The sequence below is a fragment of the Eptatretus burgeri genome, chromosome 13 (genome assembly GCF_056783735.1).
Source record: "Eptatretus burgeri isolate ZD-2024b chromosome 13, Ebu_testis_v1, whole genome shotgun sequence".
Taxonomy (NCBI): Eukaryota; Metazoa; Chordata; class Myxini; order Myxiniformes; family Myxinidae; genus Eptatretus; species Eptatretus burgeri.
In genome coordinates this window covers 35,712,441-35,736,935 of record NC_140973.1, presented here as the reverse complement: position 1 = coordinate 35,736,935, position 24,495 = coordinate 35,712,441, and the positions used below count along the sequence as shown (strand labels likewise).

At 40.6% G+C, this 24,495-nt stretch overlaps 1 protein-coding gene across 4 annotated transcripts in view; it reads right to left on the bottom strand.

Moving 5' to 3' along the window:
• Window positions 1–24,495, bottom strand: part of LOC147014234 (contactin-4-like) — a 588,183-nt gene that overhangs the window by 181,830 nt on the left and 381,858 nt on the right. For all 4 annotated transcript variants that reach the window (XM_085852006.1, XM_085852003.1, XM_085852004.1 and 1 more), the window contains one exon: window positions 1,810–1,937. In XM_085852006.1, coding sequence (XP_085708132.1) covers window positions 1,810–1,937 — 128 coding nt within the window. The remainder of the gene's footprint in view (window positions 1–1,809; window positions 1,938–24,495) is intronic.

Below are 24,495 nucleotides of genomic sequence, written 5' to 3'. Positions count from 1 at the left end.
CTTGTCTAGTTTCGGAGATAATGGTATCGGCAATTTCCATTAGCGGCGATATTATGACATCAACTTTTTTTCTAGGAAGAATTTCCAAAATCGGAGATAGTTACTGCCTGTGCGTGGGCTTTCTGCATATACCTGGCAAGTTTCACGAAGATCCGATGAAAACTCTGGGTTGTGAAACAAAAAATGTCAAAAAATAGGAATGACGTCCTAAAAATTGATATGACGTCATAGTGATGCATCATATGTGCGGTGATTCATCTCTGTTAATGCCCTGTTCGATTCCCACAAACAGAATTCAAAAAGCTTGCCTAGTTTTGGAGATAATTTTTTAGGCGATTTCCATTAGCGGAGATATTTTGATGTCATAACTTTTTTTCTAGGAGGAATTTTCAAAATCGGAGATGGTTACTGTCTGCGCGGGGTATTTTTACATATATACGCCAAGTTTCTGGAAGTTTCAATGAAAACTGTGGGCAGTGAAACAAAAAAGTCCACAAGAAGAAGATGAAGAACAACAACGTGAGTAAGACAGAGATCCTCCACGAGGATCTAAAAACATTGCATGTTTAATTGAGCAATTATTTTTTTGCAAAGCAGCGAAAGCAAATGCACTTTTATGTACTCCATGTAAGGCATGATAATGATGACAATATCATGGGTTAAAAAAGTACCCTGACATCTAAAGTTGCGAATGTCCATTGGGATATCAAGGTATATTCCACTGCATGAATGGCCATAATCAGCAAGCCATTAGCTTGCATCAATTAAGACACATTAAATATTGCAAGTGATACTTTAGAAACAATTACGAGAGCCATTTCACGTTTCATGCATTCTCCCACTTGAAGTGCCACATTACCTGTGAAAAAGTGTAATCATCTGTATTTGGAATGCATGCTGTGACTATATCATCACATTGGTGGGCCGGCAGGATAGCCGAGAGGTATGCATACTCACCTCTGAGCTGTCTAACCTGCGTTTCAATCTCGATCCAGCTATAAACTGTCATCCTGGTGTATTGCAGGCCGGGTCATCCCTCAGATGGACTTTAAACTGGGACTCTCGTCTGAGAGCATTATTTGGTGAATGCCAGAAATCCTACAGTGTCCTTTGTGAAGAGTAGGTGAGCTGTTGTTGGCACCCAGTCCAAATTCCAAAATGATTTATGTAACCTTCAAGGGAGTACGACATCAGTGGCACAGCTGTACCCCCAACAAATGATACTACCCACAGCCATGTGTTGCATAAGAAAAAAGAACAACATCACATTGATGAGTGAGGTCAGTATGAAAAGCCTGTAAAGCATCAGTGCAGACACAAATATATTGTGCACATTAACTGTTTTTAAAATTATTATTCGAACCAAAGATGAAATTGCTGAAATGGTAAAGAATAGCATTTTTCCCTCTGGAAACATTCAATGTTTTGCACGAAGGATACACAGACATATAACCGATTCAAAAATTATAATTCGAACAAAGTCGAAATTGCTCAAATGGAGACATACATACATACAAACATACATACATACATACACACACTTTATTACAGTTAAAGCAAACTATTAGCCAATTGAATAATCAAAAGGTACATTATATATACTGTCAATGAATTAAATTAATTTGGAGAAAATACTAATACTGGCTCATAAATTTGAAAAACAAAGTAGCAAATGCCCTGATAATATTACTTTTGTTCTTGAATTTTCCGAGTAAGATGTAAAATATATATATATATATATATATATATATATATATATATATATATATATATATATATATATATATATATATATTTTTTTTGCAATACCTTTAATCACCAGTCTGCCAGTGCTGTTTGCCTTCCCCAGTGCATTCTGCGCAGTACACGTGTAAGATCCTTCATCATGCTCAACAACATCACTGATCTCCAGGGTACCATCATCTAATATGTTGAACCTGGACAGAGGAGGACATTTACAAGACGTCAGCACAGTGAGATAGTAAAGCCCACAAGCCAATTTTTTTTAGTGTATTAACAGGAGTTGCGACCGCTAGTGTAGCGAGTCAAGCAAAAAATTAAATGGTGGCAAGTGGCAAGCAATCGAAAGGTGTTCCCGAGTTCGTGTGATCAGATGATGATGGCGATGAGCGTATTAACAGAAGGATTATCATCTTATTTTATTGCTCCATTTGGTTTCTTAAACTCAGAAGAGAACATTTTTGAGTACATCCATCCTCCATTTGTCTAAATAATGGGACATCTACATCTATACGGTAAAAGGAGGGATGCGTCTGTCCGTGTGTCTGTGCGTGCGTCCGTGAATGCGTGCGTGCGAGTTTCACCCATTTGTTGGGCAGTTCGTCTGACTCCACTCACAATTTCTAGAGCATGGATACCAATTTAGGAACCCTTTATAATTACCAGTTAGAACCCTTTAGAACCATTTAGAATCACCCTTCAGAACCCTTTAGAATTACCCTTCAGAACCCTTCAGAATTACCCTTCAGAACCCTTCAGAATTACCCTTCAGAACCCATTAGAATTACCTTTCAGAACCCTTCAGAATTACCCTTCAGAACCCTTCAGAATTATCCTTCAGAACCCATTAGAATCACCCTTCAGAACCCTTTAGAATTACCCTTCAGAACCCTTTAGAATTACCCTTGAGAACCCTTTAGAATTACTCTTCAGAACCCTTTAGAATTACCCTTCAGAACCCTTTAGAAATACCCTTCAGAACCCATTAGAATTACCCTTCAGAACCCTTTAGAATTACCCTTCAGAACCCTTTAGAATTACCCTTCAAAACCCTTTAGAATTACCCTTCAGAACCCTTTAGAATTACCCTTCAGAACCCTTTAGAATTACCCTTCAGAACCCTTTAGAATTACCCTTCAGAACCCTTTAGAATTACCCTTCAGAACCCTTTAGAATTACCCTTCAGAACCCTTTAGAATTACCCTTCAGAACCCTTTAGAATTACCCTTCAGAACCCTTTAGAATTACCCTTCAGAACCCTTTAGAATTACCCTTCAGAACCCTTTAGAATTACCCTTCAGAACCCTTTAGAATTACCCTTCAGAACCCTTCAGAACCCTTTAGAACCCTTTCTCTCAAGCAGCACTTTTACTGTGGAGATTATGCAGCTTTGATCATATTTCTGACTTTTTTTTCCAATTGTGAGTTGAACAGGCGACTGTGGCGGGTTTCTGTGAAGTCGGTGTGATAACATGATAGGGAAACAGGAATGTTACATATTCCGCTGTTTTGACATGAGAATGCCCGTTTTCTTTTATGAACGAGAGGAGGGTGAAGGTAAGGACAGGACAGCTTTGGAAGGGGGAGGAGGGGGTTGAAGACATTCGGTGTGAGGGAGGCATGGTGGGGGATGGGGGAGAGGGGTTATGGTATGAAGGCTTGAGTGCAGGGACTTTTACTTCTGAATGTGGGGATGGGATCAATGCCTTAGGGTTTGGAGGGGAAACGTGAGGACTTGGGGTTGGGGGGCAGGAAAGCAAAGATGGGATGGAGCTGGGAGGAGGAGGCTGAGGCTCTTTTATGAGTTGTCAGAATTGCACAAGTAACTCACAGTAACAATGCAAGTGTGTGTGTGTGTGTGTGTGTGTGTGTGCACGTGCGTGTGCGTACCACTGTGGGGGTGGGGATGGAGGGGGTGTGACGATATCATCTTCTGGGTGGAGTTGGGAGGGGGAGGCTGAGGCTCTTTTTTGAGGAGTTGTCAGAATTGCACATGCAACTCACAGTAACAATGCAAGTGTGTGTGTGTGTGTGTGTGTGTATGCACGCGTGCCACTGCGGGGGTGGGGAGGGGGTGTGTGACAATATCACCTTCTGGGTGTTGTGCTTGTAAGAATAATAATAACTAGAAGGGCACTCGGTAGAGCGCATACCTCCGCCACATAATGCCTGATCCATGAGAACATATCGGGCCCAATACATTTTTGAAATATCATGCTATGCAGTACTATATCGTTTTTGGCCCCATCTCTCAATGGTGAAGAATCACTTTTAAAATTAAATAATTCTCGTATCCAGATCCGGATTCATATCTTCACCAAAATCAAATCAATTCATCCTTGCGACACATTCAACCTGTGCACCAAGCTTCATTTGAATCCATCCACAACCTTTTTGAGATATCGTGCTACATATCGTTTTGGCCCTATCTCTCAATGGTGAAGAATCACTTTTAAAATTCTAGTAGTCGGATCCTGATCCGGATCTTCACCAAAATCTAATCAGTTGGTCCTTGTCACACATCGAGCCTGTCCACAAAATTTCACCCAGATCAGTCCACAACTTTTTGAGATATCCTGTACACAAACAAACAGACAGAAAGAGGTGAAAACATAACCTCCTTCACCTTCAGTGGCAGAGGTTAAAAAAAATAAAAATAATCAAAATAATAATAAGGGAGGGTCATACTCTTGACTGAGTTGTTGACCTTTTTTCAAAACAAACTTTTTCCAAGGCTAGAACCGATCATAGGCAGATCACCACACGGTCACAGTTGCCATCTTACTTCTGTGAAAATCTTCTCCCCCACCCCTGTTCCTCAGGCTCATCCATGTTCACCCACTTTCTGCCCATGGTCATATTCCCCATGCATTCACACATCTATCTCCTTATAACACTCTCTTATACTCAATTTTCTTTATCCTTCCCCCCATTTTCCCATTTTCACTCAACCTCCACATTTTATTTCCCTTGCACCCATAATACCAATTTTATGGACTTAATGATTCCCACCTCCTTGTTGGGTTGGCCATAAGGGACATTTGGCTAAAGCTTTGCAGAAACTTACTGTGTGGCCAGGCTTGACGTTCTGCTGGAACTGGTCTAGGCAGGAATTTCTAAATTGTTCAGGATGCTGGCAATAACTCGCGCGCCCTTCATGGAAATAATCTGAGAGATTTTTTTTTAGCATACACAGAAGAACGTTAGCAGACAGGGCACCCTGCTTAATGTCTCTATTTGGTACAGCACAATGTTGGTGCATGCCCTGCCTGTGAAGCACAAATCTGCCAGCTTGTAGTCAGGTCGGGAATTCAACTCACACTCAACAGCTCGAAGGTAAGTGCAAATTGCATACATAATATACAGGATACTTATACTTCTATCACTTCCTAAGTCGAGCCAGTGATTTTCCACAATCACAGAAAATTGACGGAATTCATAGAACTTGTGACTTGTAACTGACAACTGAAGCTGACATGAATAATAAAAAAGGGAATGTATTGAATTGCAGAAAAAGCTAACATGAGGTCGAATTGCAAATACAATATTCACTATATTGTCTGATTTTGCATGTGCGATTCTCCACAGACTTAATTCGAACAGGGAAATTACAAAAAGTGGTAAAAAAAGAAACGATACACAACAATTTGATGCACAAGGGATACATACCAACGACACCCAGAATCTGAGCACAGCCAATGCTCTGCTCATGCCGATCACAGCGGCTTCGGACAAGAATGGCTGTGATCGAATCTGGATCTCGATTGCTGGCACTAAATGCTCAATGAAATTTAATTGAACAATCTCTCTGTTGAGCCCAGTCAAAGTGAAACTCGATTTGAAAGGCGCCCAGACTTTGTTGAAAATTTGGTTGAGATATTCCCTGAAAATGCGATCGTCGGCAAAAACAATTTTTTGGTCCTCTCATAGGCATGTATGCAACTTTGGAGAAGCTTGTTTTTATCTTAAAAATGAAAAATTGTCAAAAATATTTATACAGTATATATATATATATATATATATATATATATATATATATATATATATATATATATATATATATATATATATATATATATATATATATATATATATACACACACATACATACACACATACACACATATATAATTTTTGTATACATTGTCGAGGCTCATGGAAGAGCTAGAATTATTACACTGAATGGATAAGAACACAATAGGACAAAAGGAACAGTTGAGAGAGGGGGGAAACACCAACAGCAGAGTTCAAGGCCAATATAGAGGCAGAGTTGGACAAACAATGGGTGTGGGGAGGAATGAGGGGCAGGAGAGGATGTATGGGGTGGAAAAAATGGATACAGAAGGAAAGACTCAGGAAGGAAAACTGGAAAGTTGGAAGGAATAGCGATTGGGGTAAATGGGGGGGTTAACGAGGGTAGAAAAGATCATGGTTTTGGATTGTGGATGATCTGAGATTGTGAGTGAACAACTATCTTGAAGACCTGTAGAGAAGAGTGAGATTGAAGAGAATGTGAAAGTTGGTTTTCCGGGTGAGAGAAAAGAGGAACAAATGAGTGGATGTGGGCTGTGATCTTGGATTTCGGTAGTTTCACCAGAAGGGGGTTAACGGTACATCTTGTGCACCCTGCAGAAACCTGGGAGGTGGGGGAAATGGAAAGAGCAGAGTGTGCAAGACCAGAAAGGAGGTGCTAGAAAACAGAGACCACTGACCTGTCTGTGATGGCATAGTAATAGAACCATGGACTCAGCTTCATAGTGGGAGATTCAAATTATCTTTTAAACCTGCTCTGCTGCTCTTGCATATCCTCATTCTGCCATTTTCACATTGTCATTTGCGCTAGGGCATCCTCCATCGACTTTGAAATCCACCAACATCACTACACCACTTAAAAATAGTGCAAACACTGATCCCCTCAACTACAGACTGACTAGCTTACTTCCAATCATCAGCAAGGTCATGGAGTCCATCATTGCAGTTGATATGAAAACCTTCCTATTCCCCAACAACGTCATCTCAGATCACCATTTTGGTTTCAGACCAGGTCACTCCACCTTGGACATGCTGCTTCTCCTCACCTAACAATGAGTGGAGGTCCTCATGTCAGACATGAGTTCAAAGCCATCTCTCTGGACACATTTTGTGCTTTTGATATTGTCATGTATCCTGCCTTGCTCTCAAAACTTTCTGCCTCTAGCATATGACGCCAACTCCACACATGGCTTTTTGACTTCCTCCACTCTCGTAGCCAACATGTGGCACTCAACGGAATCCTTTCATATTCTTTCCCTGTCTAGAATAGATTGTGTCCAAGGCAGTGTTCTTGTGAGCCAGCCCAGAGGGAAGAGCAGTCCATCAAGCTGTGGATGAATTACTTGTATGTGGATCGGAGTTCAGGTGTGCCAAGGAAGGAATTTTTATGATGGAGGATGTCCAGTCGGTGGCTGGCTTTGGAGGCCAACTTTGAAATGTGGTTTGCTCAAGAAAGATAATGGCTGATAGTGAGACCCAGGAGTTTGAATGACTGAACTTATCAAAAGTTGAATCATTATAAAAAACATGAAAAATAAAAACCTTTGGTCTGTTTATGTCAACGCATGTACGGTCAAACCAAACAAAAGTCCACATGTTCATGGTCAGTAATTTCGTCTATCTGCGTTTAACTTTTAGACATCCGTTCTCACCCCACCCACCGTAAACTCGTTCGGTTGTCATAAGTTTTGAAACCTTTTCAATTTTTGGATAAAAGTATTTTCCTTAATTCAACAATATATTAAATTGTAATATTGTCAGACCCTACTATTCGTGGGGATACGTTCCTGAAAAATGCTGTGAATGTCAAATCCACAAATTTCATGCCATTGTTTCAATGGGAAATGGGGGGATAGGTTCCCGGTGGTTCGTGATTCATGAGGGAAAATCAACAATGCTGTGAGAAAACGCAACTGCACCCACAAAAAAACAGAGAAAATACAAATAAAAACCCCACGAATTCACTTGCGAAAATGCAAAATAATTTATGAAAATGCGAAAAAAAATCAAGAATACGTCCGCAAATAACAGCGAAAACATGAAAAAAAATCCATCAATATGCCTGCAAAAAACAGCGAAACCATGAAACAAACAAAAAAGACTATGCCCACAAAAACAGCGAAAAAAAACAAAAAATGCGAAAAAAAAAATTTATACGGCTGCAAAAAACAACGGAAAACCCCCCCAAAAATACACCCACAAAAACACAGCGAAAACGTTAAGAAGAAAAAAAACACGAATATGCCCATAAAAAAACAGCGAAAACATGAAAAAACAAGAATGTCTTCAAAAAACAGCAAAAACATTGAAAAACAAGTATATGTCCGCAAAAAAAAACAGTGAAAACATGAAGAAAAAAAAACAAATACACCCGCAAAAACACAGCGAAAACATGGAAAAAAGGCAAATACGCCCGTAAAAATCAGAGCGAAAACATGAAGAAGAAAAACAAAACACGAATACACCCGCAAAAACACAGCGAAAACATGAAGAAAAACAAAACACGAATACGCCCGCAAAAAACAACGGAAAAACCCCCCCAAAATACACCCACAAAAATACAGCGAAAACGTTAAGGAGAAAAAAAACATGAATATGCCCATAAAAAAACAGTGAAAACATGAAAAAAAAACAAGAATATGTCTTCAAAAAAACAGCAAAAACATGAATAAAACAAGTATACGTCCGCAAAAAACAGCGAAAACATGAAGAAAAACAAAACACGAATATGCCCGCAAAAACACAGCGAAAACATGAAAAAAAGGTAAATACGCCCGTAAAAATCACAGCGAAAACATGAAGAAGAAAAACAAAAGACGAATACGCCCGCAAAAAAACAACGGAAAAACCCCCCCAAAATACACCCACAAAAACACAGCGAAAACGTTAAGGAGAAAAAAAACACGAATATGCCCATAAAAAAACAGCGAAAACATGAAAAAAAAACAAGAATATGTCTTAAAAAAAACAGCAAAAACATGAAAAAACAAGTATATGTCCGTAAAAAACAGTGAAAACATGAAGAAAAAAAACCACAAAAACACCCGCAAAAACACAGCGAAAACATGAAAAAAAAGGCAAATACACCCACAAAAAACACAGCGAAAACATGAAGAAAAACAAAACACGAATACACCCGCAAAAACACAGCGAAAGCATGGAAAATAAAACATGAATACCCCCACAAAACACAGCGAAAACATGAAGAAAAACAAAACATGAATACGCCCACAAAAAACAGTGAAAACATGAAAAAAACCCCTTCAATACGCCAGCAAAAAACAGTGAAAACATGAAAAAAACTCCGCTTCAATACGCCCACAAAAAACAGTGAAAACATGAAAAAAAATCCCTTCAATACGCCAGCAAAAAACAGCGAAAACAAGAAGAAAACAACATGAGTATGCCCGTAAAAAATAGCGAAAAAACAAACAAACCATGAATACATCCACAAAATCAGCGAAAACATGAAAACAAAACAAAACACAAATGCACCCGCAAAAAACAGTGAAAACGAAAAAAAAAACCAACATGAATATGCCTGCAAAAAACAGCGAAAAAAACAAAAACTGTGAAAATGTGAAAAAAAACATGAATACGGCAATAAAAACAACGGGGGGGGGGGGGAGAACCATGAATACACCTGCAAAAACCCTGCAAAAACGTTAAGAGAAAAAAACATGAATACACCCACCAAAACACAGCGACAACATGAAGAAGAAAAAAAAACATGAATACAGCCGCAAAAAAACAGCAAAAACATGAAAAGAAAACACCAATATGTCCGCAAAAACTAGCGAAAACATGAAAAAAATACGAATAAGCCTGTAAAAAAAAACAGCAAAAACATGAAAAAAACAATAACACGAATACACCCATAAAAAAACAGAGAAAACATGGAAAAAAGAAACAACACGAATACGCCCACAAAAACAACAAATGCATGAAAAAAAAACATGAATACGCCCGCAAAAAACAACGAATACGCGAAGCACAGGGCCGCAAATGTCAAAGGAGGTCATTTTATAAACCGCAAATACGCGGGGCCCAACAATACTATGCTGTATAGCCAAAAAAATATCAACTGAAAATTTGCATTCTGAGTCTTCTGGCATCGGCCACGTCACCACATCATGGTTTTCTGGCAGCTTCTTTATGGCAGTTAGTGACTTACAGACATGCATTTTTTGTGGTAAAACTTTTGAGAGTTTGTTTAACTATGGGTACAAAACATCTATTAAGTGGTGCATCTGCTGAAGAGCAGATTAAAAAATTGAAGGAAGTGATGACATTAGCAGAAAAAGTTAAAATATTACTTTGACTTGAGAGTGGTGCACATGCTTCTTTATTTCCCAAAGACTATGATGTCAATGAGTCCACCAATCATTACATTTGCCAATATGAAGATAAAATAAGTCTAGTATCAGTTATGGTGGAAATATTGCCTTTAAAGTAGCATTATGAAGTTTCAGAGGACCGTACATTGAAAAAATGAAAAAAAAAACTGTTGAACGTATGGTTGGAGGAGGAACATTAAAAAAACATGTCTACTGGTGGCCTTCACACTCCGGCATAAGGCTCTTGCCATTTATGATGACTTGAAATGATGAGAAGGTGAGGGTGATAAAGGTGATGAAACAGGGGGTGATGAAGAATGAGCTCAAGCCAGCAGTGGATTTAGAGCAAGCAGTCGGTAGTTTGAGCGTTTAAAAAAATCGTTTTAATCTATATAATATGAAGATTGTGGCCGAGTCAGAATCAGCTGATCATGATGCAGCATCTGCATTTCCTGATGAGATATAGGCACTTATAGAAGAGAAGGGCTCACGGCTGCAGCAGGTTTTCAACACTAATGAGACTGGGCTCTTATTGAAGAATATTCCCAATTGGACTTTTATCTCAAAAGAAAAAAAAGGCTCCTGACTTCAAGGCTGCAAAAGATCAGTTAAACCTTCTATATTTTGTGGCAATGTGGCAGGCTATAAGTGCAAGCCAATGCTTGTTTACAAGTCTGAACGTCTCCTTGCATTCAAAGGGGAAATAAATCTCGTCTGCCTGTGTTTTGGAGATCTAATAAAAGGGCCTGGGTGACAGCTGAACTGATTGAAGATTGGTTTGAGAACTGTTTTGTGCACAAAGTCAGAAATTATCTGAGGGAGTTAAATCTCTCTTTTAAAGTGCTCCTACTTGTAGATAATTCTCCAGGATACCTTGCAACTTTGGCTGAGAGAGACTCTCATCTTGAAGTCCTCTTTTTCCCTCCAAACATGACATCAATCCTCCAACCCAAGGATAAAGGTGTCATAGCTACATTCAAATCCGACTACACGAGCGAGGGGGAGCATTAATCACATAGTTTAAGCCATGGAAAATGACCCCACAACCAATGTCATGGAATGCTGAAAGAAATTTGACATCTTAACAACCATTGACATAAAAAAAGACACAAGGGATGAAGTTAGAGATTCAACAATGAATTCCTATTGGCGTAAAGTGTGGCCTGAGGAAGTTAATAACTTCTGTAGCTTCCCCACTGTAGAGAGTGAAGTGCAGAAGATTGTTGATTTGGCAAAACAACTTGGAGGAGAAGAATTTGAAGATCTTGCAGCAGAATAAGTTTAGGAGCTGATTGAGTTCCATGGGAGCAACTGATAACAAAAGAATTGGTTGAATTCACTAAATCAATGGAAAGTGATGAAGACAAGGAAGAGGAGGACAAAACAAATAAGCCACAAATGACTGACAAAATAATTTCAGAACTTCTGAAAATTGGAGAAGATTCGAAGCAAAAGGCCATTCATATTGACATCAACATGGAAAGGAGCATTGCTTTTGGTTGAGGCATACATCAGCAATTATCAGCCGATAAGTAAATCTACAAAAACCTTAAAAGAAAAGAAAAACAGTCAAAATAGCTTCATTCTTCAAGCAACCAATAACTCCACTGCCGTCCAATCTACCTGCCACGAATTTCCACTGACAAGTTCATCAGCAACTATCGGGGATGCCACCGACGACACCTGCAACCTCTGGCAGGCTGCTCCAAACACAACAAAACACATTATGGAAGACGGCGTGGTCCTGGATCCTCAAACTCAAAAGCACAATATAAATAATAGATGTGAGGGATCTGTGGGTCACTCCTGGGAGATCAATCGGCTATCTCCATGCCATGGGCTGTGAGCAGAACTGACCTATCTGAGGATACCTAACAACAACAACAACTCCATCATAAAACTGTACTGTAAGCAGAAAAGCCTTCTTATTGATGGTGTTACTCATTAACCTCCGCCATCTTCGAAGATGGATGGATGTTACTGTTTTCACCCCTTTCTGTTTGTTTGTTTGTTTGTTTGTGAACAGTATTACGGAAAAACTCCTCGACAGATTTCGACGAAACTTGGTGGGGGGGTGGGGGGTTAGGTATGGTCCAAGGATCATGCCATTAAATTTTGGACTTGGTCCCCCCCCCCAATTTTTTTTTCGCATTTCTACATGTTTTAAGTGATTTCCAACCCCCCCCCCCAAAAAAAAATTGTTAGAGAAATTTTTTTTTTTGCATTTCTACATCTTTTAAGTGATTTCCAACCTCCCCCAAAAAGTTGTTAGAGAAAAAAAAAATTTTGCAACTTTTTTTTCAACAAAATTTCGATTTCTTTTTTTTGCATTTCTACATGTTTTAAATGATTTCCAACCTCCCCTCCCCGCCCCCCCCCAAAAAAAATGTTGGAGAAAAGAACTATAACTATCAGCACTGTTGACATCATATTTAATGAGTAAGATATAAGGTTCACTTGAGTGACCCAGCAGTATTGGCGGCGGAGGTTTTGCACTCTCCCGAGTGCTCCCCCTCTAGTTTGATCTTATGTTACTCAATTGTTGTCTTTATATTAAATATCGTTTTTATTTTATTCATGATTTTTGGACTTCAATTTTCAGGGGCTGGAACATATCTTATTGACTTACATGTTATAAACTGTTCGCAGTTCGTGATTTCAACATGAACGTAACCCAGGCAGATGGTGAGGTTTTATTGTACTGCCACATTGTGTACTTATTTTGCAGGTGAGCATACCTGGGCATTGCAACAAAGATTAATTTAGTTGAAAGTGCCACATTTCATGGATCCGGTTTTCTCATTTTTCCCACCTGCTGTTTATAATTTTATTTTCATTTTATTACTCCCCACATTTCTGTGTCATGCTGATGGGAAAATACAACGCTGAGGGGTGCCAGTGTGGATTTTAGATTTAAAATGTATTTTTTCAATGCAAATGTACAAATAAATGTTGATTTTTCCATTCATAACAGGACACGGAATTTATTTTTTGCAACTGAAAATCGCTGGCTCTACATTAGGCACTTTGGTCTAGAAAATGCAAAACTTATGGATAATTTCATCTCAGCGAGGTAGGTACACATACATGGATGTGCATTCCGAATGGAAAGAATAACATTATATTTAAGCTGAGTTTGATTTCTTTGAACTTTGTCAAAAAAGAAAAAGAAAAACTGTAACTGGCACAGTGTTCAATCTGAAGAGAAGCCTTTTCAGGAAATCATCTGATGATATCTTAAAATAGTATTTATGATTATATGCAGCTTAAGCGTTTTTCATTAATATAGACCATCTAATTTTGGATAAAGAGAGTCACCATAAAGGATTTTGAGGAAATTACTGTTACAGTTGAAACTGATGAGTGAGAACATGCTGGTAAAGGGATTACTTTACGTGGAAGTTTTTGTGAAATGTGAAACCTGCACCATAATTTCCTCAATGCTTGGAATTTCAGGATGAAAAGCGCATCGCTGGACAGCAAAATGCATCAATATTATTTTCACCAACATTTAATCCTGCAATCTGTATTTAAGCTGATTATATACGAGATATCTATTAGCTAGTTATAAATTGGCTGTAACAATTATCATCAAACTACTAGTCTGTCGGCAATTCATGATTGTAATATACTTCAATGCTGATGAGCCCACTGATTGACATTCACAATCATTGTTAATGCATGTCTTTGTATATCCGCTATAATGAGGGTCGTACATTTGACTGGACCTCATGGTCCTGTAAGAGCTCAATAAATTTCTCAACATCGCACAGTTTTGTGGTTGGCTACTACATGCAAAGAGGTAGCAAACAAAGTACAAGTGAATATATTCAACTAAAATAAGAGCAAAATAAATAAATAATGCTGGCTGCTCCTTTAAACGCATCCACCTGTGGCATGCCCTCTGGCAGCTTTATGCACCCAATGGCCTGCAGCCTTATTGAATCCCTCCCAACATTTTGCCTGTGAGACAAATGCTGAAATGATGGATGTATGATGCAATGAGATGCATGTATGATGCAATGTATGCAAGTCCAATATGATGCAAATGACTCGCATTTTTCTGATGTTCCCAAAGTTTCATTATGTTGGAATAGACAGAGAGTTAGACGAGGAAAGCCGTTGGGAGCTAAACACCATCCTGGTCAATTTTCAGCTTTACAAGCTCTGTATGCATATCCATGTGTGAATGCTTTATTGTGAATTCAGTGCTGCTTTTACTTTTTCCCCCCATGAAAGTTGCTGTTTATAAAAAAAAATCCAAATGCTTAAAACTCTTGTGGAATTGTCACTTTAAAATTCACAAACTTTTTCAGATATTTTGTTCACAAACAAACAAATGAAAAATCACTTCGAGAGTGACACTTGGCGAAACGGAACGGCACTCAGTAGACCACATACCTCCGCCAGGCTGAATAGTTTACATTTTGTATGCCACCGATTGGTCAGATCTGAATGTGGACCTGAACCAAAATCAAATCGACTTGTTCTCGTCACCTAACAACTCATCCACCTCGTTTTGTCACACATCGTTCACAACTTTTTTGAGAGCTCATGCGACAACATAGTTTTTGGCCCCATCTCTCAGTGTTTAAGAAGCACTTAAAAATTCTCAGATCTGGATCTGGATTCGGATCTTCACCAAAATTAAGCGTTGTTGTCCTAGGCTGGTCATCGACACACACAAAGAAATTTGAGAATGATTGCTTGAAAATGTGGCTAAAAATCATGACTGACAGACAGACAAACAGACAGACAGAAAGACAAACGCTACAGACCAACATACTTGGCAAAACATTTTTTCGCCAAGTTACAAACAGACAAACCAACGCTACAGAACAACATACTTGGCACAAAATTATTTTTGCCATGTAACAAAAAGACAGACAGGGGTGAAAACATAACCTCCTTCCACCTACGGTAGTGAAGGTAATTACAAGCAGAAAACTGAAAAAAAAGTGATAGTTAAAATTTAGGTCCTCTTACAGCAATGAGGTAGAGGTTTTTCAATTTTTAACTGCATTTTGAAAACGACATAGAAATGGGAAAGAAACTACTAGTTTGGGGATTTTTGCAGTCACTTCCGGTTCGGTGATTTGTCCACATGTCGGTTGAAACTGCAGCTGTCGCCACCTTGCTTCTTCAAAAATATTGTAAGTTTACCTCCTCCACGTAATCCAATTTCCCCTCCTCGCTTAAACCCCCCCCCCCAAAACAAAGAAACTATATTTCTCCACTCCACGATAGCCATCTACCGGAAGTTCCTTTTGCTTGTACTCCATTCCCCCCCCCCCCCATTCTCAATCTCTCTAAAATGAAAATTCATTGAATATAAACACTTTATCCTTCTTCCTTTAAAAGCAGCATTCCAAAAAAAAAACACCCTCCATATTTCTTCATCAGGAGTACCCATGTTGTTATTCTTATTTACCACAATATATTCCTCTTTTTCTTCTTCTTCACATACATTATTTTCCTTAATTATCTGTCAGCTAAATTCCTGGTCCAGCAACATTCCTCCCGCACATATAGCACCAACCATCTTTCTACGTGCCTTCAACATGTTTTTTTTACCTCCCATCCCATGAGATTACTCTCCGTTTGTCCAATTTCGCAATTTAGAATCAGCATCCCTCCACTGCATGCCCCCCTTTCTGCTTCCTCTTTGACTCCACCCACTCACAACTTCATGTCCCCCCTTTCTGCATTACTCCTCACCCAACCCTCAATGCTTCCCCTTCACCCCATCCACTCAAACCTTTCCTCTCATTCCACCCTTTCAAAGTCTTTCCTTTTCCTGCCAAAGTCTCACCCCACCCCCAACACCCACCAGTCCTGCATCCTCCCAACACCTCTTCACCTGTTCCTAACTGTGTGGATCTCAAACATCTGAGTTCTTCGCTCCGACCTCAAAATTCTCTAAATCCAGTCTGGTGCTGAAAAACCAGGCGGCATCTGTTTAACAGAATCCTTCCTACCACAGGACGCCCCTGGCTCCTTGGTGTCTCTCCTTGGCTATTTTCTCCTTCCAATTGATAGGGCTGAACCCTGACCTGGCAGCAAAGTTGCACTTTACATCAATAACTCAAATTCTCACTGCCTTTGTACTGATCTTACACCTACCAAACCTCAGGAGTACCTTTGGCTGTGACTTGCCCTCTGCTCCCACCTCATGTTTGTTTGTGTTGTACCATTCTCCAAACAGTGACGACTCCATCTCCATCTCTCTTTCAGACAACATGGACCAACTTATAACCACTCATCCGAACTCTCTCTTCCTCGTATGTCGTCATTTCAATTGTCACCATGCAAATTGGCTGGGTGTTGGTACAGTACCTCTCTCAACAGCCATGGCACTTCAGCAAAGGACTTCTGTGACTCCATAGGACTGACTCAATCTGTGAACCTTCCCACCTGGATTTCTCCCAATGGAAAAATCACCCCTTCTGGAGTTGGTGATGATAAACTTCCCTGCAAATGTCTCCTGCTCTTCCTCTGTTCCAATTGGTTCATCTGACCATTTGCTTGTGAGAGTCCACATCTCTCTGGTACTACTCAGAGAGCTGCCTCAGCGCTGATGAGTCTGGTATTTCACTTAAGCAGATTGGTAGGGAATGCAATCAGCTGTCTCACTTCAGGCCTGGTAGCCTATATCTACTGCCCCTGATATGAACTCAGCCTGGGAAATCTTCCATAGAAACTAGATCCCATTATGCAGAGATCCATCCCATCTCACCTTCAGTTAACCTGCCCTTCTTCCCACCCAATGCACACTGAATCCTGTGGTCAGGCAGTCTCTCTGACACAATTTACCTTCTCTACCTGGAAAGCAAACCTGACAGAAGACAATCTCAGCTTATTCCACGACAACCACAAGAACTGTGTGTGCCCCCTCATGTGAGCCAGAAAACAACTTGTGTCCAACCTCAAGAATAAATTTTCAAACTTGTCTCAATTCTCTAAAACTTGTTGATGCCTTGTTAAGTCTGTCTCCAGGGTATGCTTACACCCTCCCCCCCACCCCCCACAATCCCTTTCAAATGGCACCACAGTCGACTCCACTCATGAGAGGGCAGAATTCCACAATTATGTGTTTGCTTCAAAACCTTGTGTCTCTAACCATTCTCTCTCTGTACATCCCCTTCCCAGTCATACCCAACTGCTCCTGAATTCTGAAGTTTGCACCTAAGAAGGTGGAACATTTTATGACAACCCTTGACCCTGACTTTGCAACTGGACCAAACGGCATCAGCTCACGTGTCCTAAAAAACACTGCTCTATTGCTCTTGCACATTCTCTTTCTGCTCTTTCCACCCTATAATTTGCCCTAGATCATCTTCCATCTGCTTGGAAATCATCCAAAATCACAGCATTACATAAAAAGGACCAAAAACCAATCTCCATTTTGACAGAACTATTATCTTACTTCTGATCATCAGCAAGGTCAAGGAATCCATCATCACAGGTGATATGAAATCCTTCCTTTTCTTTCATGGCATCATCTCAGATCAACATTTGGGTTTGAGACCAGGTCACTCCACCTTGGACATGCTGCTCCTCCTCTCTCAGCAATGGATCGATGCTCTCAATGTCAGACATGAGATCAGGGATGTCTCTCTCGACATATCTCGAGCATTTAATATAGTTTGGCATGCTGCCCTTGCCTCCAAATTGTCTGCCAATGGCATCAAATGCCAACTCCACTCTTGGAACACAGACTTCTTCCACTCCCATTTTCAGCGTGTAGCTCTTAACGGGATTCTCTCATCCCCTCTCCTTGTCAAGCCTGGAGTGGCCGAAGGCAGTGTCTTGGACCCAGTGTTGTTCATCTTAAAAAAATGAACTTTCAGATTTCCTAGAAAATCCTGCCGATAACTTTGCTGATGTCCCTCTCTGCCATATAATTTATCCTCTTTCAGATAGGCAGGCAACAGCCTCTTTCTTCTGTGGAGACTAGATAGAATCAGGATCTAGTCCAACATTTGGAATGCGCCTTTCAACCCCGACAAATCTCACATGCTCAGCATGTCTCTCCAAAGGGAGGGTCTGGCAAACCCTCCAATCCAGGGATGCAGTCCTGCCGGAGTACCGTGCTGCACCCAAATCCATCCGATATGGAGCTTTAGCTCCGCGTCAATTAAGAAAGAAAAAACACCCATATTCATGATGGTTGAGTTATTGTGCTTCGTGTGCTTTCGTGGCGAAATTATCAGAGGTCAAAGCTTGTCTCGAAACTTGGCTATGTCATTACGTTGGACGCTTTGTCTAGCAAGTGATATCATATAAATACAAGTTATCTAGGAAACACAGACTGCATTTGAATTGCTGAATACAGCAATTTCCAGAAGTGAGACAAACTTTACTACCATTATATATCCAGATTTAGTGCATTATCTTGTGTTTACAAAAAGTATTTACACCCTGGAAGACGTGAAGGCATGGAAAAGTTTGGATGCCTACAACTAGTTGAAGTCTGGGTAGATTAGTGATGTGGCCATTCATGTTTTTGGGAAGAATGGCTCTCATGTTGTATGAGCAAAGATAAGCCTATAATACATCAATGGCATGGACTCATGTTGGCAAAACAGGTTAGCATAACATTATATATGTTAACATCAAGCCTATCTGCTCTGCCATCTCCAGAAATATTCTCGGATGTTAATCCGGCCCAAAGTTTTCTCTTCTATCGTAAACTCCAAGAAAGACACCAACTAATGTGAAAGACAACAAAAGAACAAATGCTAACAGGCAGGAAGTCCAGTTTAATGTCCACCCGAGGGATGGCACACACATTGATGAATCACCGAGCCTGTCTGTTATGTATGCAGTATGCATCACAAGGCTGCAGTGTAGCATCATTTCCTGAGAGCATGACGATGCCACTTATGCAATGCCCTCTGCTGGTTATGGCAGGAATTTGGTGATGGTGCTGGCGATAGCTTGCTTACTCTAAATGAAGGACACCATGGGATCTTTAACATTCACAAACTAATGTTGACAGATGGGAGGCCCATTTAATCCTCATCCAAGGGATGGGACACAAATTGATGAATCACCCTGCCTGTGAAATGCCAGGTTAAGTTTATAGATGGGTCAGGATTTGAACCCAGGCTTGACAGCTGAAAGGCAAGTGTGCCTACTTCTCGGCCATTCTGCCAGCCCTTACCACATGGTACTCAACAAAAAATATTATAAAAACATCTATATTTATTAAAATGCATAGTTTTATCGAAAAATGGTGGTTAGAGACTGCTGATTTGACTTTTTCTTAAAAGGGAATTCTGAATTGTGAGAGTGTGTGTATGTGTATGTGTATGTGTATGTGTATGTGTATGTGTATGTGTATGTGTATGTGTATGTGTATGTGTATGTGTATGTGTATGTGTATGTGTATGTGTATGTGTATGTGTGTGTGTGTGTGTGTGTGTGTGTGTGTGTGTGTGTGTGTGTGTGTGTGTGTTAAGCTTTCAGTTATCATGGTAAAATGTGTGCATTTCATTTATCACTCAATTTGGGGACTCATGGTTAATGCCATGTTTGAACTTGATATGACGGAAGATCTGGTGATGACAGTACAAATTTGGCAATCCACCACGGCTCCAATCTATTTCCTAAACAAATCACTTGAAAAGATTAAGTCACTCCAACTTATGGGCCCCATCACCCATGATAATTTTTGGGTAGAACATATTTCCAAGATGGCATCAAAAGGCAGCTGCCGACTGGGCATCCTTCGTCATGCAAAGTCTTTCCTTGGCCAATCTGCTTGACGGCATGGAAAGTTAGGCCCACAAAATCATTGGGATCTCCCACGCCAAAGTATTTTTGGCCTGTTACTTTCGCATCGCAGAGAGGTTGGTGGCCTCTCTGTATTCTACTGCCTCCTTTTTGGTCTTGCGCACTTTAGGTGTATCGCAGACAGATTGGTGGCCTCTTTAGAGTTTAGGTAATATGTAGGGGGCATGGTCTATAAATTGAAAGAGGTATTGTTATGTTAAACATGAATTTATTGAGGCCTCATCTCCTCAATTGTTGTGCTCAGTTTTTATTGACATATTTTAGGAAAGATATGGCTGCCAAAGAAGGGGTTCAGCATAAAGGTATCAGATTGATTTTGCGATGAGACAGACTATGCTGTCAGAAATGTCTGAGGAAGAATAGACTTTTTATTAGTAAAGAAGGCAATTATGACATCTAATATGAATGTTTACTATAATGAAGGGCATTGATAAAAAATCAGCTGGAAAACTTTTTATGAGGTTCAACAGGGACTGGAGGGTTTGGCTCAAAATTACATAAGAGAGCTTGGACAGTAGCAAGGCAAGACTCTTTCACACAGAGTCGTTAATGCATGGAATGATCTTCCTGGGAAGGTGGGACCGACAGAAGCAGTAACGGGGTTTAAAATGGAATTGGATATGTGGTTAAAAGCAATGGGGATAAAGGGGTACAGGGACATAGGCAGAAATGGAAGGTCGACCATAAATAAATTGGATGATCTGCGGGTGTTGGTTGCATGTTGTGCTGTATCAGTATCTTGAAATATTGATTCTCTCAGTTGTGGGTTTTGTCAAATCTAAGTGAACACGTCATCTATGTAAATACAATCCTCACATAATACCTTCCTCCCTCTCCCTCCCCCCCAAAAAAAAACCCCTCAAAATGTTACGATCATTGAGGTCTCATCTGTGATGTACGAGTACAATAGACCTCTTTGCTCTTTCACTTCCCATGCCGTTAGCTTCCCCCCTGTCCATTGAGTTTATGTCAGGTTGGATTGGGTTTGTGGTGTAGGTGTGATCAGTGTCATGGAGGGTGAGTATATTCCTCGGTTGGGTGATTGAGTGGGTTAGGGTTGGGGAATAGAGATGTGCCACAAGTATGATGGACCTATCGGCATATCTCCTTCTGTGTTGAGATTTCCCTGTGTAGTTGCTCAAATATTCTATAGTTAAACTGGCATGGTGAATGATAGTAAAGTTCAGAAAAGAAGCGAAACTTCAAACAAAGAAACGAATCAATAAAAAAATGACAATTGCTGATTTTGCTTTTATCGTTATTCCTTTATCATTTTATATATTTATTTCAAAACAATGCAACATTAAGCGGTGAACACAACATAGTGAATTTCCCAATTGTTTTGTGGAGTTAATCATGCCTTGCCATTCGTGTGTCCACAATTGGCTGTGAAATGTATTGCACCACATCGGTTTCAAAGCCTGGTGTTGGCTTTGTGGTTAGGGTGGCTGGCTTGGGGTCCTAGGGTCCTGAATTCGAGGCCCGTTGACTGCTGAATTAACACCAGGTGGGGTTGACTCAGCCTGTCTCTCTCCTGAGGTTAGCAAAATGAGTACTGGTGTACTGGTAGAGGGGCACAGCATCAGTGGCACAGCTGTGCTCCAAGAAATGGTCAGAGTGGCAACCTGTCCAAGATTGTACCAAATAGCCAAGGAAAAACTGCTTTGGCAGTTCCAATGCTCTGTTCAAGAGTATGGGTCAAAGAAGAACATAGGTTTCAGAATCGATCAAGGATCCACAAAAGCATGACATGGCTGCCTTAAAATAAATTAATGGGAAAGATAAATGAAGTTTGATTTGCTGTTTGATGGTGCATTTTCCATAAAAAAAAGTGCAAAGTAAAACATTCAGTATGAAGAGATCTTGTACAATTCATTTTTTGGGGAAGTTTGTGCTGATTTCGCTTGAATATAAGAAAATAAAAATTCTCATTAAGGTGCACAAGTAGATAGGATCTTGATTCTTGAGAGTCTGTCAGTCGTACGGCTACCCTGTGACGACAACCACACGAAGAAGCGCCATTGTTGTGCACAACAATAGGTCATGTACAAGTCATTTTTCTGAAATGCTGAAATGTGCTTGTTGTCTGCCTGATGAAAGACAAAACAAATCTTCAGTTCAAAATGAAGTCACCAATGAAGAGGCAAAAATAGAAAATTGCCGGGACTCTCCACGAACTTGTCTCTCGGAGAAGTGACAAGAGGTAATCGCCTCACTGCACAGATTTGCTCCCTTAATTAGCCTGCTGAGAGATTCATGAGATGCAATCAAAAAGTTTTGAGACAGGAAGTTATTTTAGATTTTATTTTCTCTTCTTAGTTATCCCCAATGACAAAGTATTTACCAATGTCAATCAATTCATCTCCTCCAAAAATGAAAGTTATTTCTACCAGCCCATTAAACTATGATGTATTGATAGCATCGACAAATGATCCATTTGTCCACACACACACACACACACACACACACACACACACACACACACACACACACACACACACACACACACACACACACACACTGATGGTGCTTTTGGCAAATTTCAACTCGGTCCAGAAACCAAATAGCAGCAAAGGTAACAGAAGCACAAAGGGTATTCATCACGCAATCTTGTCAAAATTATTTATAATGACCTTAATTTTATATTGTAATGAAAATATGATAATTTTTGACATACCTGATAACTCTATAATTGCCTTGAAATAAAATATTAACTCGATGGAAGTTTGATGTAAGATAATCAAACGAGAGAAAAAATAATTATTGCTGGAACCCATTATACTCAAAGACATCGTATTGTTGTAAAAAAAAAAAAAAACCCTCAAAATGCTACCAAATTAAAGCTGTTGTCTGAGAAGAAAGGGTCATAGGTCTGACATTTTGATCACAGGGTGGCCTTTCAACTGGGACTAAGACATGTTACAAGGCTTAATTTAGCCACGAATGAAAGGTGAAAAATGGTGCAGGAAGTTAGGAGAGAGTGGGTGGGGGAGGTGGGGTTGCAGAGAGAGATAGAGAGAGAGAGAGAGAGAGAGAGAGAGAGAGAGAGAGAGAGAGAGAGAGAGAGAGAGAGAGAGAGAGAGAGAGAGAGAGAGAGAGAGAGAGAGAGAGAGAGAGAGAGAGAGAGAGAGAGAGAGAGAGAGAGAGAGAGAGAGAGAGAGAGAGAGAGAGAGAGAGAGAGAGAGAGAGAGAGAGAGAGAGAGAGAGAGAGAGAGAGAGAGAGAGAGAGAGAGAGAGAGAGAGAGAGAGAGAGAGAGAGAGAGAGAGAGAGAGAGAGAGAGAGAGAGAGAGAGAGAGAGAGAGAGAGAGAGAGAGAGAGAGAGAGAGAGAGAGAGAGAGAGAGAGAGAGAGAGAGAGAGAGAGAGAGAGAGAGAGAGAGAGAGAGAGAGAGAGAGAGAGAGAGAGAGAGAGAGAGAGAGAGAGAGAGAGAGAGAGAGAGAGAGAGAGAGAGAGAGAGAGAGAGAGAGAGAGAGAGAGAGAGAGAGAGAGAGAGAGAGAGAGAGAGAGAGAGAGAGAGAGAGAGAGAGAGAGAGAGAGAGAGAGAGAGAGAGAGAGAGAGAGAGAGAGAGAGAGAGAGAGAGAGAGAGAGAGAGAGAGAGAGAGAGAGAGAGAGAGAGAGAGAGAGAGAGAGAGAGAGAGAGAGAGAGAGAGAGAGAGAGAGAGAGAGAGAGAGAGAGAGAGAGAGAGAGAGAGAGAGAGAGAGAGAGAGAGAGAGAGAGAGAGAGAGAGAGAGAGAGAGAGAGAGAGAGAGAGAGAGAGAGAGAGAGAGAGAGAGAGAGAGAGAGAGAGAGAGAGAGAGAGAGAGAGAGAGAGAGAGAGAGAGAGAGAGAGAGAGAGAGAGAGAGAGAGAGAGAGAGAGAGAGAGAGAGAGAGAGAGAGAGAGAGAGAGAGAGAGAGAGAGAGAGAGAGAGAGAGAGAGAGAGAGAGAGAGAGAGAGAGAGAGAGAGAGAGAGAGAGAGAGAGAGAGAGAGAGAGAGAGAGAGAGAGAGAGAGAGAGAGAGAGAGAGAGAGAGAGAGAGAGAGAGAGAGAGAGAGAGAGAGAGAGAGAGAGAGAGAGAGAGAGAGAGAGAGAGAGAGAGAGAGAGAGAGAGAGAGAGAGAGAGAGAGAGAGAGAGAGAGAGAGAGAGAGAGAGAGAGAGAGAGAGAGAGAGAGAGAGAGAGAGAGAGAGAGAGAGAGAGAGAGAGAGAGAGAGAGAGAGAGAGAGAGAGAGAGAGAGAGAGAGAGAGAGAGAGAGAGAGAGAGAGAGAGAGAGAGAGAGAGAGAGAGAGAGAGAGAGAGAGAGAGAGAGAGAGAGAGAGAGAGAGAGAGAGAGAGAGAGAGAGAGAGAGAGAGAGAGAGAGAGAGAGACACAGAGAGAGAGAGAGAGAGAGAGAGAGAGAGAGAGAGAGAGAGAGAGAGAGAGAGAGAGAGAGAGAGAGAGAGAGAGAGAGAGAGAGAGAGAGAGAGAGAGAGAGAGAGAGAGAGAGAGAGAGAGAGAGAGAGAGAGAGAGAGAGAGAGAGAGAGAGAGAGAGAGAGAGAGAGAGAGAGAGAGAGAGAGAGAGAGAGAGAGAGAGAGAGAGAGAGAGAGAGAGAGAGAGAGAGAGAGA